Here is a 24,986-nt window from a genome sequence, read left to right as displayed (position 1 = left end):
CAGCTGATGGATGTTTCTCTCTCATAGATGTTTCTAACTCTCTATCCCTCTCCCTTCCTCTCTGTAAAAAAATCAATAAAATATATTAAAAAATAAAAATAAAATATATAAATTGACCAAACGGCTGAACAGTGGAACGACCATCCGCACAACGTTCCGGATGAAGCCGGGGCTGCGAGGGCCGAGGCAGAAGGCCTACTCTTGCACGAATATCATGCATCGGGCCTCTAGTGTATAGATATTCTTATAAAAAAAATTAAGAGCCCTGGCCGGCTTGGCTCAGTGGATAGAGCGTCAGCCTGCAGACTGAGGGGTCCCGGGTTCGATTCCGGTCAAGGGCACATGCCTGGGTTGCGGGCTTGATCCCCAGTAGGGAGCATGCAGGAGGCAGCCGATCAATGATTCTCTCTCATCATTGATGTTTCTATCTCTCTCTCCTTCTCCCTTCCTCTCTGAAATCAATAAAGAAAATATATTTTAAAAAAAATTAAGAAATATGAATAAAATATTAACTTCTATTTTTAAAACAAAATACTTCTTTCTATAGCACTCATGAAATCTATGTAAACCTCAGAGTTCAAGGAAGACCAACTAAGACCATTTCCTGATATCATTGTCCCTGGAACGAGCAGTCCTATGAGGTCAACATCATAGGCGGGTACTTACCAATGTCTAAAATTCTCTTCTGTAGAGCTCCAACGAAGAGGAATGGCTCATCTTTACACGACTGAATGAGTCTGCCAACCAGTTCAGAGTTTGTTGCTAAGATGCAGGCGTTTTCTTCACTGAGGTTGACCCCGGCCATGAAAGTCACATCATTGATGTCATCTTCATCTCTAAGAGGAAAGAAGGTACAGCTCTGAGGCAGTGCCAGTGGTGGTGCTTATGTGTATGAATGATCTAAGAGATATCAAAGACACGATTTTACTCAGTTCATCCGAGCAAGAGAACTGAAGAATGGTGTCCTGTAAGCCTTTAAAAGTAATTGGTTACTGCCCATTGTGTACATTTACTATCAGAAATATAACCTGAAGCAACTTTGTCTTCCAGTGCCCTCTCTCCTGCTCTTGTTTAGTAAATGAGATGCATCAAGAGGGATTTGGAACTTACACTACGTTATCCACACCCCCACACAATGAAAGACAGACTTCTTTGTTTTCATCCAAGATGATTAGAAGCCCCCCAAGTTCCCCAGTGCACTCCCCGGTCCACTGCGGGGCAGCAGACATGGCCCAGTCCTCAAAAGTCTGTACCTACATCAGACCCTGGAGAAGAGGCTTGCTTGACTGAAACCAAATGGTTCAAACACACTATTAATAATACAACAGCAAAACAATGAATTACATTTGAAGCAAAGTAGAACATATGGTTAGTCTACGCTAGAGAATCTGATTCCTGCAATATGAAAAAATGGACATTAAAGTTGGAGTAATACTATCTATGCAAATAACATGTAACCGTCCTATATTATTTTCTCAAAGTGGCTTCCAAAGAAAAGTTTCAAAAATCACATTAAACTCCTAGCTGTTCAAAGACCTCCACTAACATAAGTAATATATATGCATTATTCATCCATAAATATTTTATACTTCTCTCTAAAATATAAAGAATCTAAACACACTTAACCATAAAGCATTATCACATTTTCCAAAAATCAACAATAACTCTTAAATTATCATCAAATAGCCAGTCCGTTTAAACAGGCCTAACTATACAAACATGCAGAGGTAGTATATTTGTCACTTCTAATTCTGAAATAGTAAGGGTAAAACATGAATCTCTGGCACCCTCAGGTGTTGAAGAATGAGACTGCTACGGTTTCTCATTCAGGTATACTGAGCAGAATACAAAATATGATTTTCTAAGTGGAAAAAAAAATCACAAAACGAAAAATTTTCAGTTAAGCAAGTAGTTTTGAAAAAGTAGGCAGATATCACTGTTATTACACCTCATCCAATTAAGACAAGATTTAATGCCACAAGAATACTTGCTTCTTACTAACAAGAGTCAACATTTCAACAATAACTGAAGTGATATTGATATTAAATATCCAAGGAAGCAAACTTAAATATAAAGACATCACTGTAAGCTGTGTATACAACCACATATGACTCAAATTACTACAAAGCATTATATAATGGAAAACCATAGCTTAGTGCAAACATAGAAGATATCAACGTTTAAACTGAACTCAGAAGGACCAGGCCACACGAAGACGGGGAGACAGAGTCCAGGGCCTATCACATCTCAAATACAGCAGGACACAACCAGTGTGTTGGAGAACAGAGCGAATGCAAACGAGGAGCCCCGGGCCCTGAAACCACGAGCCATCACACACACCACGGTCTCCTTACTTCCCCTTCACCTGCCGAGAGTCTCTTCTGTCCTGCTTTACGCCACTGCTTTTTAGTTTTTCTGTTTTCTACAACCTCACTGGATTCTAACGCCGATACCTAGAATTTATCCAATAGTCAATTCTCCCCGAAATTAATCTAATCACATCATCTCAATACAGGATTTTCATGGAACGGTCCTGTTTCTAAAATTCATGTGCAACAGAAAAATAACAAGGAAAAAGTAAGGTACCTCTGATTAAAAAAGGGATAAAGCGAAAAACATGCTCTATCAGATATAAAAACTAATACTGAAGTGGTAATAATTAAAAATGCAAAAATATTAACATAGACATAAAACAAAAACATAGAACTAAAATGAAATTTTATAGATGAAGCCTTGTATACATGAGGATTTACTATAAGATAAAGGCTGCATTTCAAATTAGAAAGATAAGAATGATGAATTCTTCAGTAACCACTTTTGAGATGCACAATCCAATTGGCAAAAAGTTCTTAATTTCCCTCATCCAGAACAGGACCCTCTTATAAGCCAGTATTTGAATAGGATTCATAAGCTAAAGTCCTTTTTTCTTCAAAGAATGTTTACATTTCAGAACATAAGCTGCAAAATGGCAAATGACTGACACAGTTACAAAGAATTTGTAGCATGAGACATTTACAAAGGTAAGATAAAAAGGTATGTGTGCATATGTGAGGTGTGTGTGTACAGAATTCTTGAAAAAAATATAGGATCACATCACCATGAGCTGTGGATAGGGAAGGATTTTTTAGAACAGGTGAAATTCAAAAGCCATGTAGGAATCCAATACTGTGACAAAACCAAACCTTCATATAACAAAAGACACGAAAAACAGTGACAAGGTAAGCCAAAGAGTAAATATTTACAACATGTACAACAAATAATTAATTACACACTCACATATATATATATAACCCTAAAAAACAGTAAGAACTCAGCAGATAAGTGAGCACAAGTAATAAGCCAGAAATTTCCCAAAGAAAATACTAATGGTGACACATTTGCCTCAGGCAGTCAGTGGACTAGATTTACTAAGGAGAAATTACATGACATTACAACTAGACCAGCATACGACATTTTCATTCCAGTGTCCTGTGCACAGAAGTTGTCAAAAGGTGTCAGCAAAAATAAGCAACTGCACGCTATAAAGGCAGAACTGCCTTGAGAGAACGCCCGTGGCCAGCGCCAGCTCCTGGGCCTCCGTTCAAGGGGAGAAGCTGTATCTAAGTCAGGTTCCCTAGGAGAGGCTCAAGTGGTCCCAAGTCGATAGTCAGCCCCGTTTGCTGAAGAAACAGCCACCAATCCTCCCTGCAGTAAAGCAAACTGGATTTGGGCCTGAGGGTCAATCTAATTTACATAGCCAATAAGGTTCTAAACTCAACAATTACATTTTTCACTTCTCAAGGTCTTATTTGGTTCTTTTTCAAATGTTTGTATTCATTTCTTTTTTTTATATATATATATTTTTATTGATTTCAGAGAGGAAGGGAGAGAGAGATAGAAACATCAATGATAAGAGAGGATCATTGATTGGCTGCCTCCTGCACGCCCCCTACTGGGTATCGAGCCCGCAACCCAGGCATGTGCCCTTGACCAGAATCCAACCTGGGACCCTTCAGTCGGCAGGCCGACGCTCTATCCACTGAGCCAAACCAGCTAGGGCTGTATTCATTTCTTAATAGGTAATTATTACTTGCTCATTTTTGTGATTCCACATTTCATTTTTAACCATTTTATAATAGTTTTTAATACTGAATATTTGATTATCCAATGTTGAAGTCACTGGAGTTCCAAAAGTGTTGCTCTTTCCCTGTAGTTTAAAGCAGGGTAACCCCCTAGCCGGTTTGCTCAATGGGTAGAGCGTCGGCCTGTGGACTGAAGGGTCCCAGGTTTGATTCCAGCCAAGGGCACATGCCCGGGTTGCAGCTGTTATCTACAACCTCAGTAGGGGGTGTGCAGGAGGCAGCCAATCAATGATTCTCTCTCATCACTGATGTTTCTCTCTCTCCCCCTCTCCCTTTCCTCTCTGAAATCAATAAGAAATATTTTTTTTTTAAAAAGGGTAATGACTTTTCTATACATGTTTTATCTGTGAAAGTGAACACATAGATGGATAGCAGAAAATAACAGAAAGACATTTTTAAACTGATGAAAAGAGAAAAAAGGCAACCCAAAATTCTAATCTTACTCCTGATCACATCATCTACATAAATAACCTAAAATAACCTAACTTGGAGAGCAACTGGAACTCTCATTATTGCTGGTGGGAATGTAAAATGGTACAGTCTTTTTGGTAAACAGTTTGATAGTTTCTTAAATTCAGATGCTCCTGGACTTAAGCCCCAGGAAGTTGAAAATATTTTAAGTCGTAAACACATTTAAAACAGCGAACCTATTGAACCTACCAGCCAAGCCTCGCACCTTACACATGCTCGGAACACTTACATTACAGCTGGGCAAAATCACCTCGCTGCTGCTGCCCCACACCCTGGGAGAGTTTAAGGCATTCTGCTAGCCCAGGAAATAGTAGCAATTTAAGATTCGAAGTACTGTTTCTACTGAATGCATATAGTTTTCAAGCCACCATAAACTCAAAAAATCATGAAGTTGAATTGTAGTAAATCCAGAAATAAAGGACCTTCTGTAGTTAAATACACACTTATGTAATGACCCAGCCATTATACTCCCACATATTTACTAGAGAGAAATGAGAAACTATGTTCATACAAAAATCTGTATGGAAATATTTATAGTGGCTTCATATATAATTGTTAAAAACTGCTAACAACCCAATGTTCATTAACAAGGATTTACATTCATACAACAAATACTTCTCCCCAATACAAAGAACAATTTTCTAATATTCATAATGACATAGGATATGAACTTCAAAAACATACTGAGTGAAAAAATTCAGATGCAAAAGAGCAGATAATGTAATTTTTTCATTTATGTGAAGTGTAAGAATAGACACAAATGACCCATGGTGATAGATATAAAAATAGTGGCTGTAGGAGGAGGGGTTGGGATATTGATTTTAAAGGAGCATAAAAGCGTCTTGATCTGGATTATGATTACCCCAGTATATGTTTGTCAAAATTCATTAAGATGTACACTTAAAATCTGTGCACTTACTGCTTTATAAATTATACTCAAAGTTAGTTAGATTTTTTAAATGCATAAATATATATATATTTATTAAAAGTACTGTCATCTCTTTTCTTTTTTTAAAATATTACTTCCTTACACCAAATCCAGGTTTAACTATTTATGTTCTTTACCTCAAGGACGTCACTCCGTTCTCCCTCACTTTATCTTTCTGAAGAGAAGATACCTGAAGAGGCAGGGTTTTATTTCCAGGAAGCGTAGTTTGCTTTAGAATGGAAGCTACAAAAACAAAGAAAGAAAAACGTATGCTTTTCAATAGGCAATCACGCCACATGATGAAAAATTCAGAACAGCTTTTAATAACCAAGAATAATCAAAGAAAAGTTCAAACTGCCCTAAAACTATGTTTAAATTCAAACATGACAATGAATTTATTCCCTGCACCCGGAATCATTCCCTAAAATCAAGACCTCCAGCCAGAACTACCAGCACTATAAAAATAGTATGCAGAAAAAGTGACACAAACATGTTAATGATATGTCATCTCTATGGTAGATTTTAAAAATAATAAAACCTCTAAATTTTATGTGCAAGACTGACAAAGAAAGCAGCACATCTTAAAAAGAAAAGGCTACAGAAAACTTTCTAAGTCAAAAAAGTACTTAGTTACTACTGGCCTGTTGTATCGGATTACAAATACTGTGAATAGTTGCTTCTTTTATTCTAAAACAACAAACACCCTTGGAAAGTGGCCCTGTGGACAAAGATGTACCACAGTTATCTTTCAGCTTCTCTCTCGGTCCCAACATAAAAGACCACATCTCTGGTCTCTGACTAGAACATGAAAAGAGAGTACAAGACCCCTCCTGTTTCAAACCCAGTGTGACGGGCCCGAGTTGGCTGGAGGTGGCTGACCGGAAGCTCCTGCAGTGGTCACTGGCATCTTCTTCTGAAGGGTCAGTGCTGAGGAAGTGGGGAGTGTGCCCGCATGTTGTGAAAGGCCCCCTGCAGGCTGCTGGACTACCTGAAAGAGGGAGAACCGGCATTACAGTCATTCACGCAAACCTGCTTCCGTTCTAACCGTGGGACAGCCAACTGCTCACCAGCTGTGAACATATCTCCCCATAGCGTAACAAGAATGCCTACTCCAATCTTAATCTGCATGCGGCAAGATTATCCTGTTCAAAACTGAAAAATATGACTACCTCACACATTGTATTTCTTAGAGTGGAGCTCAAATTTACATTACATATCGCCCAATTTAAACCTCCATATGCGCCATATTTTCATTTTTTAACTTTTATCATGGAAAATTTCAAATATATACAAAGGCAGAAGAAACAATAAGATGAAACCACCTATGCCATTATTACCCAGCTTCAACGATGATTAATTGTTTACCAACCTTGTTTCCTGTATATCTCCACCCACTTCACTACCACCCCCAATTATTTTAAAGCACCCCTAGATATAACTTTTTATCTATCTAGTAGAGGTCCAGTGCACGAATTCATGCACCAGTGGGGTCCCTCGGCCTGGCCTGCGGGATCAGGTCGAAACCGGCTCTCCGACATCCCCCGAGGGGTCCCGGATTACGAGAGGGCGCAGGCCAGGCCGAGGGACCCCACCGTTGCATGATCGAGGCAGGGGAGAGATGCAGGGGCGGCTGGCCAGCTGGAGAGGGACCACTGGAGGGCTCCAGGGCATGTCTGGCCCATCTCGCTCAGTCCTGATTGGCAGGACCCTCGCAGCAAGCTAACCTACCAGTCGGAGCATCTGCCCCCTGGTGGTCAGTGCACATCATAGAGAGCGGTTGAGTGGCCTTAGCATATCATTAGCATATTACACTTTGATGCTTTGATTGGTTGAACAGCCAACCAGTCAACCGGACACTTAGCATGTCAGGCTTTTATGATATAGGATAAGTATTTCAAAATACTAGTAGATCTCCAAAAGATAAAGGCTTTTAATGGGCCGTTTTTAAAAAATACCTGGAAAATGACAATGCTAAAGGCATCCTCCAAAATAAACAGTTCAAGAAATCCAGAGGGTGAGTGTTGGAGACAAAGGAAGCGAAGTTAAGGTAATAGCAGGGCCTTATTTTTAGCTTCAAAGAAGGAAAAAAGTACAATAGCAGAAGTTCCTTTTTTTTCCCCACATCAAAGAAGAAAAACAGTCACCATGTATTTGAGCCAGCTACTGATTGAACTATTTGTAAGTCCTTAAATTCATTTTTGGCTAATATAAATGTGCCAGGAGACAGACTTCTGAACAGAATTTGGGAGTACAATTTATTCTGTATTTTAATGTTTTTGTAAATAAAATATAAAATCTAGTGTGCATCAATCACTAAATAAAAGTAACTCATAGGAAACTCAAAATAGGAACTAATGCCCCTAGAGAAGAAATACAAAATTGGAATAATTCAACTGCCATCATTCTGAGAATAGATGCTTGAAAGAGAAAACCTCTTAAAACCAATGATTTATTTTAGCAAGTTGAGATCATACTTATCCTATACCAGAGGCCCGGGGCATGAAATTCATGCACTGGAGGAGGGGTGTCCCTTAGCCCGGCCTGAGCTCTCTCACAGTCCGAGACCCCGCGGGGGACCCGATGCTGGTTGTAATACCTTGCGCAGAACCGGCTTGGGAAGGTGAGCCTCAGTGGCAACCTGCATCTGGTGCTGTGCATGGCCTGGCCTACACACCAATCAAGTTCATGCCAGTGGTAGGAGGCAAAGGTGTCAGTTCAAATACATGTGTGTACATACACACACACACAGAATAAATGATGATATGGGGTATTTATATGTATCACCAAATGTGAGCGGGGACACACAGTCTTGGGTCCCCATCATTGCTCATCGTAAGGACCATGGAACTTGGGGCAGCACGTGCAGCCTTCTCCTGCACGTTCGTAAACAAAGTAAAATCGTGTGTGAAAATATGTAAGAGATTTATAGAGAGAGAGCAGGAGGCAACCAATCAATGTGCCTCTCTCACATCCATGTCTCTCTCTCTCTCTCTCCTCCCACCCCACTCTCTCTAAAAATCAACGGAAAAATATCCTCAGGTGAGGATTAGAAAAAAACAAAAAACAAAGACTTTTCCTTAAGGGATACATAGTATGTAGAGGTACAATGTCATGATTTCCACCTCTCAAATGGTTCAGAAAGAAGTGTGTGTGTGTGTGTGTGTGTGTGTGTGTGTGAGTGTGAGTGTGTGTGAGAGTGTGTGAGAGTGTGTGTGTGTGTGAGTATGTGTGAGTGTGTGTGAGTGTGTGTGTGTATGTCTGTGTGTGTGTGTGGGAGTGTGTGTGTGTGTGTGAGTGTGATTGTGTGTGATTGTGTGATTGTGTGTGCGAGTGTGTGTGTGTATGTCTGTGTGTGGGTCTGTGTGTGTGTGTGTGAGTGTGTGTGTTGTAGTGTGTGTGTGTGTGTGTGTGTGTGTGTGTGTTGTAGTGTGTGTGTTGTAGTGTGTGTGTGTGTGTGTGAGTGTGAGTGTCTGTGTGTGTGTGTGTGTGTGTGTGTGAGTGTGTGTGTTGTAGTGTGCCAGCAGAATGAGGGAGAACAAAGCCAATGTGGTAAAACATCAACAACTGGTCAAACGTGGCCCAGGCTACACAGGGGCTCCCTTGACTAGTCTTGCCAATTTTCTGAAGGGTTGAAATTTTCAAAATAAGGAAGTGAGGAAGGAAGGAAATGTTACTCACTAGCTGCTTGACTTTCACTGCCTGTGGGAGAGCAGCCGATTGGGGAAGGATGGGTCCAGGCGGTGCCAGTGTGATCTGGACGGGAGCGCCAACCACAGGCTTCTCAGAGGCGGTCCCCGCAGAAGTAACGACAGTTTTCACAGACACAGACGGAAGACAAATAGCTGATGAAGTTTCTCCCAAAGTTACTGATGGGAGGGCCAGAGTCACCCCTGCTCCAGAGACCACTGGCTTTTCAGGTGGAAGCGAGACTGCTGTCACTGTGTTCTGTACAGATGTCACAAGCGGTTTTGGAGTCTGCAGCACCACAGTTCCAGCTGTTGCTCCTCCTGCTCCAGCAGCTGGACCCACAGAATGAAGTGTCACAACTCCAGTCTTTGTTCCCCCTGGGCCAACAAAGGAATTCAGACTTTGTACGGACACAGTTCTGGGTGTGGCTGCTCCAGAAACGAGGGCCTTTTCAGCTGGGACCGAGGAGTCTGTTGCTGTCACCACAGCGGTCACTGGTGTGGTGCAGGCAGCAGCGACGGCCTCCCCGGCGGTCTGCTGAACACACTGCTGGATGAAGCTCTGGGAGCTGGGCAGGAGCTGTCGCAAGGCACTCACGCTTTTCTAGAAGCAGGGAGGAGGGGGAAACACCGATCACTACGGAGACCAGTGACAGGAAAATAAAAACACTTTGTATATCGTATCTACAACATAAAATAATCCAAAAGCACATCAACTTTTCAGTTGAGGAAATCTGACATCACTAATTTATGTCTGGCAATATCCAAGATTCAATTTATTTCAAATGAAAAGTGCTTTATTTTTCAATATGAAATGATTACGTCTCAGTCTTAAACTTTTGAGTACTGAACATCCATTTTTATTCCGCCAAACCAGGCTCTTGTCAAAGTTACTGTTCTCTGTTTAATTCCATACATCTCAGAGAAGCACATGCGCACTAACAAGGTAAATCAGTTTTTTAAATAGCCTCTCCCGCCCAGCCAGCACGCTTCAGTGCTGAGCACTGACCTATGACCAAAAGGTCACGGTGTGTTTTGCACATACAAGCATTAAATAACACAATCAAGCTATATTCATGACTCAGATGTTACTCGTTTTCCCAGTGTGTTCCAAACCAAAGAACATGAACCAGCAGCGTGAGTTACAGGTTACAGCACTGAGAGGCCTCTCCTACATGCTAGTTACCTTCGCCTTCAGTTGACAGCATGCTGAAATACCCGGGTTTTAAATTACGTTAAAAGTAATCTAACACCAAGCATTTTTTCAAAGTAATAAATAGGTAACTCTACCTTCAGAAAAGGGACTAGGTGAGGCTGGGGTGAAGACTTGAGTTCAACATACAGTTGTCTAGTAAATTCCTCCGCTTCGATTTTTGCATCCTGAGGACAAGGGCAAGAAAGACACTTTTAGTCTACAAATATTTTAAAGCGGAAACATGTAATTCATGATTGTAAACATGACAAGCTCTGAACAGTGTAAGTCCATCATTCAACGGAGGCATTTTTTTCATGTCCTTTGTGAGATGAGTAAGCGTAAACAATGAGATGTTGGTTCGTGCAGGGATGATGCCAGTAAGCAAACCGGAGTGGAGCTACTGCCTGCGGGCTGTGACGCACCTGTCCCGGTGGACACAGGAGTCCTACATCTCTGAGGGTAGAGAACAGGAAGCTGTTTGGTTTGGGGGACTGGAGGGTTTTGGTTTTGGTTTTTCAATTTTGAAATTACCTTCATCAGGATACACTATTTTTAGAATGCGGGGAGGCTGTAATAACAGATATACAACTGTTCCAAAGACTTATGAAGCCTTCCATGCTGCCCTACATGCTAAGCATTTCAGGGGCTATGAGGTCTAAACTGCTTTCATATTAATACTAAAAAGGTTTTTTTGGCCTTTTTCACTGTGCTGAGATTTGCACTGATGGTAGAAGCATCAGTAGGTAAAATTGCTGGCAAGAAAGGCAATGGTTGCCGAAACCGGTTTGGCTCAGTGGATAGAGCGTTGGCCTGCGGACTGAAGGGTCCTGGGTTCGATTCCGGTCAAGGGCATGTACCTTGGTTGCGGGCACATCCCCAGTGGGAGGTGTGCAGGAGGCAGCTGATCGATGTTTCTCTCTCATCGATGTTTCTAGCTCTCTATTCCTCTCCCTTCCTCTCTGTAAAATATCAATAAAATATATTTAAAAAAAAAAAAAAAAAAAAAAAGAAAGGCAATGGCCACAAATTGAAAGAGGTGTCATCATATTCTATATCACGAGGTACTTGGGGTAAAAAAAAAGAGCCAGTTTCCTTTTTAAATGTCCTCAATGAAGCAGTAAAATTCATTTGATTAAATATCAACCCTTCAGTAGGCATCTTTCCACTATTGTGTGTTAAGAAATGGGAGCCACACGGAACATTTCTGCTACAGACCAAACCAAGATGCTCAGGAAGAGCAGCTTGTGATGGAGATGCTGAGTGAGCCGGCATCAATAAGACACTCTCCAACACCACGGTAAGGGAACCTACCAGGTGCCTAATCTTGAGTGGACATCGACTCCTGTTAATGGACATCAAAGACTCCTCGAGGGTGAGAAGCCACAGACACCAGAGACAGACAGCCATCCCAAGACACCGACAAAGCTTGTATAGTTACGGACTGACACTGAACTCAGAATCCATTTCGTTTTGTTGTTTTTCACTAAAATGCTAATGATATTAGTCATAATAATTGTTAGACTTGTTCTCTGGGTTTTTCTATATAGTCCAACTACTTCTGACTATTGGACATGTATACCGTTAATACTCTTCTCATGGTTTAGTAAATGTTACACTAGACGCCATATACAGAAAAATAGAACAGAAAGTAAAAAACTCAAATCATGATAGATCATAGGATAAAAATGATCTAAGACTTTTTTCACAATGAAGGTTATAACCTTCCATTGACCTGCTCTTCCGTTTTTGGGAAAACCACCACCTCACTCAGATCTATGGCTACAGTACAGTCCCACCCCCAACGGCCAACACTGACACTGACACTGACCCTGCCCCGAACGAGGCGTCCCAAAGCTGGGAGTCCACCCTCTCGGACTGAAATGTGGTCTTCGATGCACCTTCCAGTTGATCTATGATCAAAAAGGGGGACCATGGGCAAAAGAGGGGGTTCTACGGAAAGTGACCTCACAGGGTGACCTGTTCATAAATTCCTAACTGGGCAGCTCATGGCAAATGTCATGCCCCAGGCCTGAGCTTTAGTGGGGAGGTTAAGCCAGCTCTGTCCATTGCTCTTGTGCATTTATATAACAAACCTTTGAAATGTCAGAGGTAAAACCCAGAAAGGGGGCACTAACCCTCAAAAGAGCACATAATCTTGTTAACTATCCTGTAATCAACTCCTGCCTTGACTTTCCCCACTTCCATGTAATCTTCCCTATGTTCCCGCCTTAATTTCAAATGCTTACACAAAGATGCAAAACTGTTATTCTCCAGAGCATTTGGAATCCTGCTTCTCAGTACACATATGTCATCAGTTTGGTTCAAATAAACTCTTGTAAAAATTAAAAATCCAGAATTATATTTGTTACAACCTCAGCATATTTTTTAACATGTAATATGCGGTATTTGCTAATTTCCACATTCATCCACTTTTTAACATATCTAAGCATTTTACCTGAAAGAGGATAGAAGAAACCATTTGGAGCTGAAAGACACAGCATCTTGGCACTTACAGAAACCTCAAAGATCATCACATCTACGCTGCTCCTCTCAGAGAAGGAAGCTGAGGCCTAAGGAAGTTAACGTATTTCCATGGGCCCAAACGTTTGTTGTTTGGACATACAGAACTGAATTTTATCACTAATAGCCCGGCTTGTGGCATTTACAGTTCTAATAAGTTTTTATTTGACTAGCAGTCAACCTTCTCTCCAAGACTCCTTTGGGCTAAGGGAAGAAGACGGACACAGAGAAAGGAATGTATACTACACAGATTGGCTAGTCTGAGACTTACCATCATCACAAAGCTTTCAAGCAGCAAAAGCAAAGTTTATTTAAAAATCCCTTTAAAATAAACTGCATTTAAAAATAGTCATTTCCCATTTAAAAGACTTTCTATGGATTCTTACAGAGCTTGCAAGGTTTCATCGCACTAACTTACCAAAAGTTGTCCCACCAGCTTCTTGACGTTCTGCCCCATTTCTGGGGACTGTGATCCACTACATGCTAGCTTTATTAACATCGCAAGGAAGTTCTTACATTTCTTCACATTTTCTAGCATCGCCTAAATATAGAAATATAAACAAGCACTCATAATAGAGTTAAAGTTTTTTGAAGAGCTGTATTTAGGGAAGGTGCAGGGAGAGCTTACCGGAGTAAGACTGGCCTGAGCAGCTGCGGAGTTCCCTGCGTTGAGGGTGGGCTCACTAGAGAGTGCCTGTGATACTCCCACACTTGAAGGCTTCAGGGCAGTTACAGTATTCGACGGCTTCACAGGCGTGATTGTGACAACACTGGATGGCACGGCCACAGACTGAAATTGAGAGGAGCGTATATTTAGATATGTATTCCTATGACAGGTATCATAGTGGGCGCCGCATTTCACTCACCAGACTGTACAGGTGGACTTGAAATCTTTGCTTTTATGTTATGTAACAGCTACAAAAGCTCTGGACTCGAGCACATCTGGGATTCAGTCTCACCTACCCACATTCTTTTCATTGACACCTACTGAGCGTTGACCTCAGGCAAGTTACTGACTCCTGCTAACCCTCTGACTCCTGTCTATAAAAAACAAGAATAGCAATGGTGCTACTACTTTAGGGTTCTTTGTGAAATTCAGTGCCAAGCACAAAGTCCTCACAAAATATTAACACGTCTCTAAAAAGAACTGGAAATAGTAAGCCTTTATATAGAAATGCAGAATTTCCCGTTCTGTAATTCTCTGCTTTTTCATAAGTATAAAGCAGAGAGGTTTACTGGCCATCTTATCCTATATAATAAAACCCTAATATGCAAATCAACCAAACAATGGAATGACCAGCAGGGGGCAGACACTCTACGCAGGCGTCTGCCCTCCAAGAGGGAGGCAACCAGTGGCTGCGATCGGCGGGAGGTGCCTGGCTGCTAGCCAAGGCAGGTGCCAGCGGGGGCCCACCCGATTGCCCCACCCGCCAGGGGCCCCACAGATGTCCCTGATCACCGGCCAGGCCTCGGGGCCCTACCCTATAAGTTGGGAACAGTCTCTTAGATTTAAAAATTAAACCTGGCAAGGCTACTGGAACACTGAGAAAACAGGATGATGCAGCAATGACGTGCATGGACTCTGGCTTACACTTTTGTGGTCAGCCCTGATTCTGACACTTATCACTGTGTGACAAAGCCAGTACTTCACTTCTCTCTGCTTCCGTGTTTCCACCCAGAAGATGGGGAAAATGGTACTGCTGCCTCAGAAGGACTGTGTTATGGACTACTTTTTATAATCAGGGTGAAAAATGTAGCTGCCCACACAACAGCAAGATGCCTTTCACCTGTATAAAAAGTATGGTCACTGGTGCATGCAGCGTCCCGGATTGCGAGAGAAATGTCTGACTGCCAGTATAGGCCCGACATCCCCCGAGGGGTCCCAGATGGTGAGAGGACACAGGCCGGGCTGAGGGCACCCCCCCTCACCACCCCCGCCCAAATTCATGCACCAGGCCTGTAGCTGATAAGCTGCTTTTATGTAGACCATAAGAGTAACTAAATGATATCTTATTTTCACACTGAAAAGAATTTCAGTTGCTTCTTCTACCCTGCACTGAAATGAGCTGTGATTATAGCACCACCTGCAGGATAAAAAGTTTCATACACGAAATCAAAGTCAGGTAGTAATTTAGAAAACCTATTGAGATAAAGCAACAAGCTTATTTTAAGGATAAACACTAAAAGTTACAGAATATGAGTAAAGTCTGAGGTTAGAGAGAGAATAATATTTACAATTCACACATAAAACTGAACACTGTACCATAATTCTAATTTAAATGCTTGTATTCTTATAGGCATACAGCACCTGCTTCTGGACACTTGGAGACATGGCAATTTGATGCATTTGTGTTAATCTAAAATATTCAAGTAAAGTTGATATTCCAAGAATCTACACCATGTTTATCTGTGTTTCCCATACTTCCAACAGTTACCAGTTTGATACGTGTCATTATATATCACTGAATTGCTCTCTTCAATGTCACATAGTCAGCAACTTACACATCTGGCAGAAAACAGCTAAATAATAAAGAAACATGGAAGAATACCAGGGCACGTGGCCACACGTCTGTCACACTTACTTGTACTAAGGAAGGCTTTGTAACCGTGGTTACCACAGTAGCTCCCATTTGTGCCAATTGTTTAACAGGTGCCACGGCCACTTTCTTCATTAACTGTGAATTAGAATTCTGGGGGTTGGAGAGAGAATACAGAGTCATCGGCATTAGTAATTTAAAATCAACCAGTACTGGGGTAAACATGAAAACACTGTACCATAGCAAATTTCTTCGTTATACCTGGCTTTCTAACCTTACAAATGTTATGCACATTCTCTACTATGAACCTAACTGGTCAATCGACCAGCTGATAGTTCATATACCTAAGGAGGCAAGTGATTTAACAAATAAGTATCAAATTATTTCAGGATAAATTTCCAGACTCAACTGTATGGCGCATATATAAAACATGGATTCTTATTTGCTCTCAGTGATAGAAAAAATCTGCCAATCTATCTTCTCGACCCACTGCAGTTAGATACAGCAAACCAGAAAGGGAAGGAGTAGCTATCACTGGCAGATACAGTAACGAGAAAACAACTGGTTGAAAACCCAGAATCAAATAAGAAGAGTAAAAAACGGGGTTGGGGAGATTTAAACTGGCAGAGAACGCTATTACCACAGAAAACAGTGCAATCTTTCTTTAGGATGAGCCTGACTCATCAAGAAAATGCTATACTATATTCATCACTTTCTATTTAATCAAAGAAAGATGCCCTTAAGTACGTGTATACATATATTTTAACTCAGGCACACAAAATAAGCTTCAGGTACCTAGAAAGATCATCATGTATGTAAAATATAAGTCAGTTCTGTACAACGACAAGTTGATAAAATACTACATTAGAGTTCTGAATTTCTTAAAGGTAATTTCTGTGGGATAAAAGAATACTAAACTATAGTCTTAATATTTTGCTATAAAATAAAATCGAAGCAGAATGGCTTTCTTTCTATTTAAAGATACAAATAGCCCTTTGAACATTCCCTTAAAGACTACAAAATCTTTGAGTATGGAGACTGAATTTTTATTGTTTTAGCAATCAGCAAATGACAAAATCAAGTATCCTGATAAATTAAAGAAAATGAAAAAAAAAAAAAAAAGTGAAGGTATGTTACCGGCATTGCACAGATTTTGACTGTTTGAGGATTCGTTGGTAGAGCCGGCCTTGAAATTATGGTACTTGTAGTCTCGGCTCTTGTTACAGGTTGCTGAGGAGATACCAACATCAACTGACCACTGTTACTTTTGATCAAAACTGTTCCTATATTGAAAAAGAAAAAAGAAAATTGACGTAGCTGATAAATGAACCATAATCATCAGATATTTCTTCTCCTATTTCTTTCAATAATGTAAATGGTCTGAAAAAGTGATTAGTACATACTTAATTCCATATCTATATATATAAAATCTATATATATATAATCCATATATATATATAAAAACCTAAGCAACCAAAATGCCGAACCATCAGAACAACGGGGACAACCGGTCGCTATGGCACGCAATGACCACTGGGGGCAGATGCTCAATGCAGGAGCTGCCCCATGGTGGGCAGTGCGCTCCCACAGCCAACCTCCTGCAGCCGGCCAACATCCCCCGGTTCTTTCCCCCGGGCCGGCAGCCCACAGGCCACTATCGGCCCTGATTGCTGGCCAGGCCTAGGGACCCCACCAGTACATGAATTTCGTGCCTGGGCCTCTAGTTATCATATATAATATAAAAATGTTGTTAATCAAACCTACTTAAAAGTCTAAGTACATGGCTGAAACCTTTCTGGAGGAGGCAAAATACTTTTTTCTTCGTGACATGAAACTATTTAAAGCTACAGTGAGTAAGATGCCATGAGTAAGAAGGCATGGTAAGACTATACAAACTGACCAATGGAACAAAACAGAGAAGCCCAAAATAGATTCATACAGATATGTAACACTGAATTTTCCTAAGAGGCCCTGCAGATCAGTGAGGAAGAGAGACCGACTATGCAATAAACAGGACTAGGTCCATGATTATCTACATGGAAAAGATGGAAAGCTTCACACCATCCACAAAAACCACTCAAGAAACAAGGGTGAAAAAGTTAAACCTTTTAAACTCTTAATGTAGAAAATTATCATTCTTAACTTGGAATAAGAATTTCTTAACTATATAATGTTTGATACATTTGACTATATCAAAAGATCTTTTGTTTAACAAAAGACCACCAGGTAAAAAGACAAAGCACAAGATGAGAGAAATTTTTAGTTCACATATACTAAAAGGACAAATGTCCAAAATGAACAAAAGGAACAGATGCCAATGACAGGGAAAGGTAAATTAAGACCACAGTGAGATATCAATTTATATTTATCAGATAGGCAAAAATTAAGAAGTCGTGAAAAGCATTTGCTCATTTCATGTCTCTGTGTTATATTTTGGTAATTCTCATGATATTTCAAAATTTTTCATGGTTATTATATTTATTATGATGATCTGTGATCAGTAATCTTTAATTTTCCTGTAATTGTTCTGGGTGCCACAAACAATGCCCATGTGAGATAGCAAACTTAGTAAGTGCCATGTGTTCTAACGACTCCACCAACCAGCAAGCAATTCCCCCATCTCTATCTATTTCCCCAAGACACACCAATACTGAAATTAAGTTAGTAATATTAACTCTACAGTGGTCTCTCACTGTTCAAGTGAAAGGAAGAGTCCCTCATCTCTCCCTTTAAATCAAAAACTAGAAATGATTAAGAGTGAGAAAGGCACGTCCATAGCTGAGACAAGCTGAAAATTAGGCTTCCTGCACCAAACAGTTAATAATGCAAAGGAAAAGTTCTTGAAGAAAATTAAAAATATTACTACTCCAGTGAACACATGAATCATAAGAAAGCAGAACAGCCTTATTACCGATATGGAGAAAGTTTTAGTGGTCTGGGTATTAGGTCAATCTAGTCACAGCATTCTCTTAAGCCGAAACCTAATCCAGGGTAAGGCCTTAACCCTCTTCAATTCTACGAAGGCTGGGAGAAGTGAGGAAGCTGCAGAACAAAAGTCTGAAGCTAGCAGAGGTTGGTTCCTGAGGTTTAAAAAAAGGAGCCGTCTTAGTAACATAAACGGAGAAGAGATCTAGCTAAAAGACAATTAATGGAGGTGATTCAATTAATGAAGGTGGTTCAATTAATGAAGGTGGTTTGCAATGTCGATAAAACGGCCTTATTTTGAAAGAAGGTGCCATCTAGGACTTTCACAGCTAGAGAGAAGTTAATGCCTGGTTTCAAATCTTCAAAGGATAGGCTGACTCCTTTCTTAGGGACGAATGCAGCTAGTGACTTTAAGTTGAAGTCAATACTACTCACTTACCATTCCAAAAAACCCAGGGCCCTTAAGAATTATGCTAAATTTACTCTGCCAGAACAAAAAGCCTGGTTGACAGCACAAGTGTTTAAACATGGTTTACTGAATACATTGAACCAACTCTTGAAACCTACTTCTCAGAATAGACTCCTTTCTAAAGAATTACTGCTCACTGACAACGCTCCTGCGCACCCCAGAGCACTGGTGGAGGTGCACAATGAGATTAATGGTTTTGTGCCAGCCAACCCAACATCCTTTCTGTAGCCCATGGATCAAGGAGTAATTTCAACTTTCAAGTCTTATTATCCTATTTAATAAAGAGGGAATATGCTAATTAACCATCACTCCGTCACAAAGATGGCTACACCCACAGCTGAGGCCAAGTTCCCATAAGGAGCCTTACCGAGCAATCAGCAGGGACCTGAAGCTATGCCCTCCCCCGCCCCCCTGGAGCTTGACAGGGGACCTCAGGCCATGTCCCCCACCCAGCAGGGCTTGACAGGGGACCTCAAGGTGCGCTTCCTGTCCTGGTGCTGGGCTGGGGGACCTCAGACTGTACCCCCTGCCCGGCAGGACTTGATAGGGGACCTCAGGCCACGCCTCCCGCCTTAGCACCAGGCTGGGGGACCTCAGGCCGGGACCCCCACCTGGTGGGGCTTGACAGGGGACCTCAGGCCATGTCCCCCACCTGGCAAGCCTTGACGGGAGACCTCAAGGCACCCCCCCCCCCCCCACCGCCCTGGTATGGGCTGGGGGACCTCAGGCCATGCCCCCGTCCTGGCGCCGGGCCAGGGAACCTGAGGGTACGTCCCCTGCCCAGTGGGGCTTGACAAGGGTGGGAATGGCCGGGTCTGGATCTAGCCCAATGGGGCGGTGGGCAGCCAGGTCTGGATCTCACGCGATTTTGAGGCACATGTGGGTGGGCGGGGACTTGACTCTGGGTCCTGTGGTGTGCCCCAGACTCTGACAGGAGGAAGGTTTTCATATACAATTTACTAATTTTCTTACATCTCTGACATTTCTATTATAGAGAAAGGGCAAATAGCAATATTAAATTATTTCCTCTAATTAATCCCCTTTTAATGTGCATGAATTTCATGCACCAGGCCACTAGTCTACACTAATAAAAGAGCAACATGCTAATTGACCATACCCTCGCGACACCCACCAGCCAATCAGGAGTATGCAAGTTAACCCAACAAGGATGGCGGGTTAATTTGCATACACAGGCGCCCAAGAGTTTGGGGGCAGGGTGGGATGCTTGCGTCGTCACCATGGCGACGACACAGGTGTTCTGCACCACCCCAGCCACTCCTGGCCTCTGGGCAGCGTGGAAAGGCAGAAAGGCGGCTCCAGCCAGAGCGAAGGCGGTGCCGGCAGCCAGGGGAAGGAAGGTCCATTCTTGCAGGAATCTTCGTGCATCGGGCCTCTAGTTTAATAATAAAAGGGTGATATGCAAATGGACCAAACAGCGGAACGACTGGTCGCTATGATGCAACTGACCACCAGGGGGCAGACACTCAACACTCAGCCACAAGCTGGGCTGACTGCTGGCAAGGGCAGCAGTGGTGGCGGGAGCCTCTCCGGCCTCCAAGGCAATGCTAAGGATGTCAATCAGACATCCTCCGAGGGCTCCTGACTGCTAAAGGGCACAGGCCGGGCTGAGGGACCGCCCCCCTCCCAGTGCAAGAATGTCGTGCCCTGGGCCTCTAGTTATTTAATAAAGAAATATATTTTGGCCCTAACTGGTTTGGCTCAGTAGATAGAGCGTCGGCCTGCGGACGGAAGGGTCCCGGGTTCGATTCCGGTCAAGGGCAGGTACCTTGGTTGCAGGCACATCCCCGGTGGGAGGTGTGCAGGAGGCAGCTGATCGATGTTTCTCTCTCATCGATGTTTCTAACTCTCTATCCCTCTCCCTTCCTCTCTGTGAAAAATCAATAAAATATTAAAAAATAATAATAAAATAAAAATATATTTTTTTAAAAGAAGATATATTTTGTACAGCTATAGCTGCCATAGATAGTGATTCCTCTGATGGATCTGGGCAAAGTAAATTGAAAATCTTCTGAAAGGATTCCCCACCAACAACACTCTCCCTCAACCCCCCTCCACCAGAGCTGTGTACCCGTTCTCTCTGAGTCTGTCTCAATTTGACTGTTAGTTCAATTAGATTCCACACAGGAGTAAAATCATATGGTATTTGTCTTTGTCCGACTAGCTTATTCCACTTAGCATAACGTTCTCCATGTCCAGCCATGCTTTCACAAGGGGTACGATTTTCTTCCTTTTTATGGCAAGCAGCATTCCATTGTGTAAATGTACCACAGTTACTTTATCCACTCATATACTGATGGACACTTTGGCTGCTTCCAATCTTGGCTACTGTAAACAACAGTCTCAATGTGGCCCCCTCTGTAAGTCCCTGGTTACAAGGCTTCTCTCCAGCTGCTCTTCAGATGGTTATTCAGGATGATTTTCCTATACTTCAGTTGTAATTCCAGTTTGGTCCTGGAAGAAGGTGAGTGTAGCTTCCATCTAATCTGCTGCCATCTTGGATCTTCCCATATTTACATATTATTTAAACCAGTTCTGATCATAGAGGAAATTCTGAAGAGAAATCAAATACTTAAATTATATGATCAAATCTAGCTTCTCGAACATCGCCCATCTCCAACAATTCAGTTCTCAACCAAGTTATTCACAGAAAAAAGGTGTCAGTTGTCAACCAAAACTTCAGTGTTCAACCAGACAACCCTTTCATGCTGATACCTCAGCATGAAAAAAAGCATCTCTCAGGCAACAAAGGAGACAATGCTTTTGGTGCTGGTGAAATCAGCGATGAGCGCAATTTTAAAACATAAAGAGGCAATTAAGAGTGCTAATGTTGCTGAGGGCATGAAGATGCTCACCAAACAGCAATCACAGGCAACTGAATAGGTAGAAAACTGCTGTTGGCTGGCGTTGGGTGAACTAAAAGCAGTTCAGCCAATGCTATCGGTGGTAGCATTTCAGAGGCAGTGATAAGTGAAGTATTTGTTTAAGGCTAGTGGGGGTTAGCTTGATAAATTTAGGAAGTGTTTATTTATAGATTAAACAGCACATTAGATATGTACATGTATGTGAGAAAGGTTAAAACAGGGAATCATTATGGGGTCTGGGATAGATTAATTTAATTTACATGATTTCTAATGAGAAAAAATGATTCGGTCTTCAAACAAATCGCCTTCTGGAACGAATTAAGTTCAAGAACCCAGGTTCCCCTACCATGTATACTATCCTTAAAGTATAAGACTTCTAAATAATTAAGAAAATCACCCTTGAGTAATCAATTTCTCATGCTCAGTATGTAAAAGAAATGGTACAAGAATCATAACCTTTCAAAAACACTAGAGTTTCCATTTCATTGAACTCTTGGTTACCTTATTCTGCAAGGATGAGAACACCATGCCAGCATGCTCTCCTGCCACACATCGGCAAGAATTCCCACAAGCTGCTCCTCAGAAGCACCGCCCCACCTCCTCTGGAACTGAACACCACTGAAGGCAACTTATCTCCTCTCTTACGAGTGCTTCTTCAGGGCCACAGCATAAAGTGTGTGGGTGCCACATACTGAGGCTGCGGCCCCGGTTTGCTGCTATCTAGCGCTGGCAAGTTTCAGTTTGGTTTCTGTGTATAAAAAGATGAGGCTCTAAAACTCTATAAATCACCTTTATCACTGAGACCCAATGAGACGTAACTGTACACACACACCAAGTGGCAAGCATAGTGTTGTGGAAAGAGGACAGCAAAACAGATCTGGATTCAAATTCCCTCTGACTCCTATGAGTTTTGCATGGGGCAAATTACCCCCAGAGAATGGTTATTTGCTACCTATTATGAACAACAGACAAAAGAATACAAATGCATAAAAAGTGCCTAGCCCTCCATAGGTAATCAGTACCCTCTCTATAAGTGATCGGTTCCCCCTTATCAGCACGTTTTCACTCTTGAAAGTCCTCCCATTTTAACACTCTTTTGGATTGCTTACAAACGAACGTCACTGACTACACAGCCATTTAGTTTCAGCAGGTGATTTCATTCAAACACATTCCTAACTTCTTCCTAAGAATGCACGCAGGATCATTTGGAACCAGAAGGAAATGTACCCAGTGATGCACACAGCTTAACGAGCGTATGCACCTGTGTCCCACACAAAACTGAAACAGAACTTGATCCGAAGTGACCCAACAGAACATCAGCTACACAAGAGACCCCATCATTTCGCTGAGGGGCGGGGAGGGGGATGCCGAAATCTTTTAAATCAAATGCTTGGACTTCTTTACCATCGGGGCCTGTCAGAGTTCCAATTCTGCTGAGCAACATTAACAGAAGCGTTCACTCCAAAGAATGTGGAATGAGCTCCCCCCACCCCCGAAATGCCAAGAGATGTTCAGTCGAGGAAAGCGAGTCAACACTCAAACACCCTTTCTCGTGTTGGTAACATGTCAACGATCAGAGCAAAACCTGTGCATCCACCACGGGAAGCAGCCCCACGTGGGCCCTGGGGTAAAAGAAGGCACAGGCCCCTAACCGGTAGCAGTCTGCTCCGCTTCGGAGGCCACAGGGGCGTGCTCTCACCGCACCCCTCAGACAGCGCACCCCTCCAGACCGCGCACCCCTCCAGACCGCGCACCCCTCCAGACCGCGCACCCCCCCAGACCGCGCACCCCTCCAGACCGCGCACCCCCCCCCAGACCGCGCACCCCTCCAGACCGCGCACCCCTCCAGACCGCACCCCCAGCCTCCTTCACTGCGGGCACCTGGGAAGCAGTCCGCTCGCTGCCATCTCCATGTGGGGCTCGCTTACATTTAAAGCCCTCTTCCAGTCTTAACACCGAGGAACTTTGAAATACACGTCTAGTTACCGCGTTAGCCATGTGTGTGGATGGATCCACTGACTGACCCTTTCTGCACTAAAGTCAGCCATGCCCGGGCAGGAGCAGCGCCTCGGCCTCTGGAAACCGCTGCTCCCGCGTTTCCCGGGCGGCTCGAGGGAGAAAAGCTTCCATGACGGGAGGACACTGCTCCTGGGTCCCGCAGGGGCGAGGGCGGGTCCTCTGGGCTGGGCTTTCCGTCAACTGCCCTCGAGGAGGCGCCATCCGGGGCCCTGAAGTCCCTGCCCCCGCGGGCCGGCGAAGGCGACCCTGCAGGGGGCAGCCACCTACCTGGGGGCGGCCACCTACCTGGGGGCACCCACCTACCTGGGGGCACCCACCTACCTGGGGGCGGCCACCTACCTGGGGGCAGCTGGAAGCTGGCGGGCAGCTGGATGGTCGTGGTGGCGGGGGCTTTCACGGTGACTATCTGCGCCGCGGGCAGCGCGCCGACAGGAGCCACTTTGGCCCCCAGGGTCCCCACGGCGGGCCGCGAGGGCTGGGACGCCGCGGGCTCCAGGCGGACGTGGACGGGAGCCTTCGTCACGGCGCCCGGGGCCACGGAAGTGCTCTCCGCCCGGACCGGCCGCGCCCCGGCCGGCGCCCCCGTCAAGGTCCCCGAGGAGCTCACGCCGGCGAGGGGCGCGGAGCCGGCCGGTTCCGAAAGGCCCGCGGGCATCGCGGGGGGCTCAGCGGCCGCTGCGGCGCCGCCGGTCCGGGAGCGCGGGCGGGCGGAGGCTGGTCCCGCGGCGGCCGACTCCGGGGAGGTTCCGGCTCCACAGCATCTCCAGGGAGAGGCGCGGGGGCCGCGGCACGCGAGTCAGTGACGGGCGCCGGCGGGGACGCGGGACACTCGCGCCCGGGAGCTCCCTGCGGCCGCGGGACCCCGCCGGCGGCGCTGTCGGCTCCGCCGCTCCCTCCGCGGCGTCCGCACGTGCGACGGCTCCGCCCGGCGCCTCCGCCTCGGTCCCGCTGCAGAGAGCGCGGCGGCGCGGCTCCCGAAGGGGCGTCCGCGAGGCGCTCACCGCCCAGCCTCTCGCTGCGCCGCGGTTCCGCCGCCACAAGTTTCAAACCCACACGCCAGGGACCCCCAACCCCGCCGCACGCTCCGCGCAGCCCCCCGCGCGCCCGCGCCGGCCCTGTTTATATAGCCACGCGGAGGCTCCGCGCACGCGCACCGTCCCCGCCCCACCGCCCTGGGCTTTCCCGGAATCCGGACTCATGATTGGCCGCGGACTGGAATCGCGCTCGTGACGT

General features: G+C 44.1%; 1 protein-coding gene across 1 annotated transcript in view; it reads right to left on the bottom strand.

The window, feature by feature from the left end:
* The window catches only part of TAF4B (TATA-box binding protein associated factor 4b), a 61,311-nt gene extending 36,539 nt beyond the window's left edge, over positions 1 to 24,772 (bottom strand). Inside the window, exons 1-10 of the mRNA XM_080684199.1 lie at positions 24,093 to 24,772; positions 16,596 to 16,741; positions 15,504 to 15,611; positions 13,550 to 13,711; positions 13,340 to 13,462; positions 10,497 to 10,586; positions 9,199 to 9,810; positions 6,400 to 6,508; positions 5,658 to 5,763; positions 667 to 836 (exon numbers count right to left, since the gene is read on the bottom strand). Of these exons, the coding sequence (XP_080540325.1) occupies positions 667 to 836; positions 5,658 to 5,763; positions 6,400 to 6,508; positions 9,199 to 9,810; positions 10,497 to 10,586; positions 13,340 to 13,462; positions 13,550 to 13,711; positions 15,504 to 15,611; positions 16,596 to 16,741; positions 24,093 to 24,408 (1,942 nt within the window). The 5' untranslated portion in view covers positions 24,409 to 24,772. The remainder of the gene's footprint in view (positions 1 to 666; positions 837 to 5,657; positions 5,764 to 6,399; positions 6,509 to 9,198; positions 9,811 to 10,496; positions 10,587 to 13,339; positions 13,463 to 13,549; positions 13,712 to 15,503; positions 15,612 to 16,595; positions 16,742 to 24,092) is intronic.
* Between the last annotated feature and the right edge of the window lie 214 nt (positions 24,773 to 24,986).

This window comes from Plecotus auritus, assembly GCF_963455305.1.
Source record: "Plecotus auritus genome assembly, chromosome: 8".
Lineage (NCBI taxonomy): Eukaryota > Metazoa > Chordata > Mammalia > Chiroptera > Vespertilionidae > Plecotus > Plecotus auritus.
This window is presented reverse-complemented; position numbering and strand designations above follow the sequence as displayed.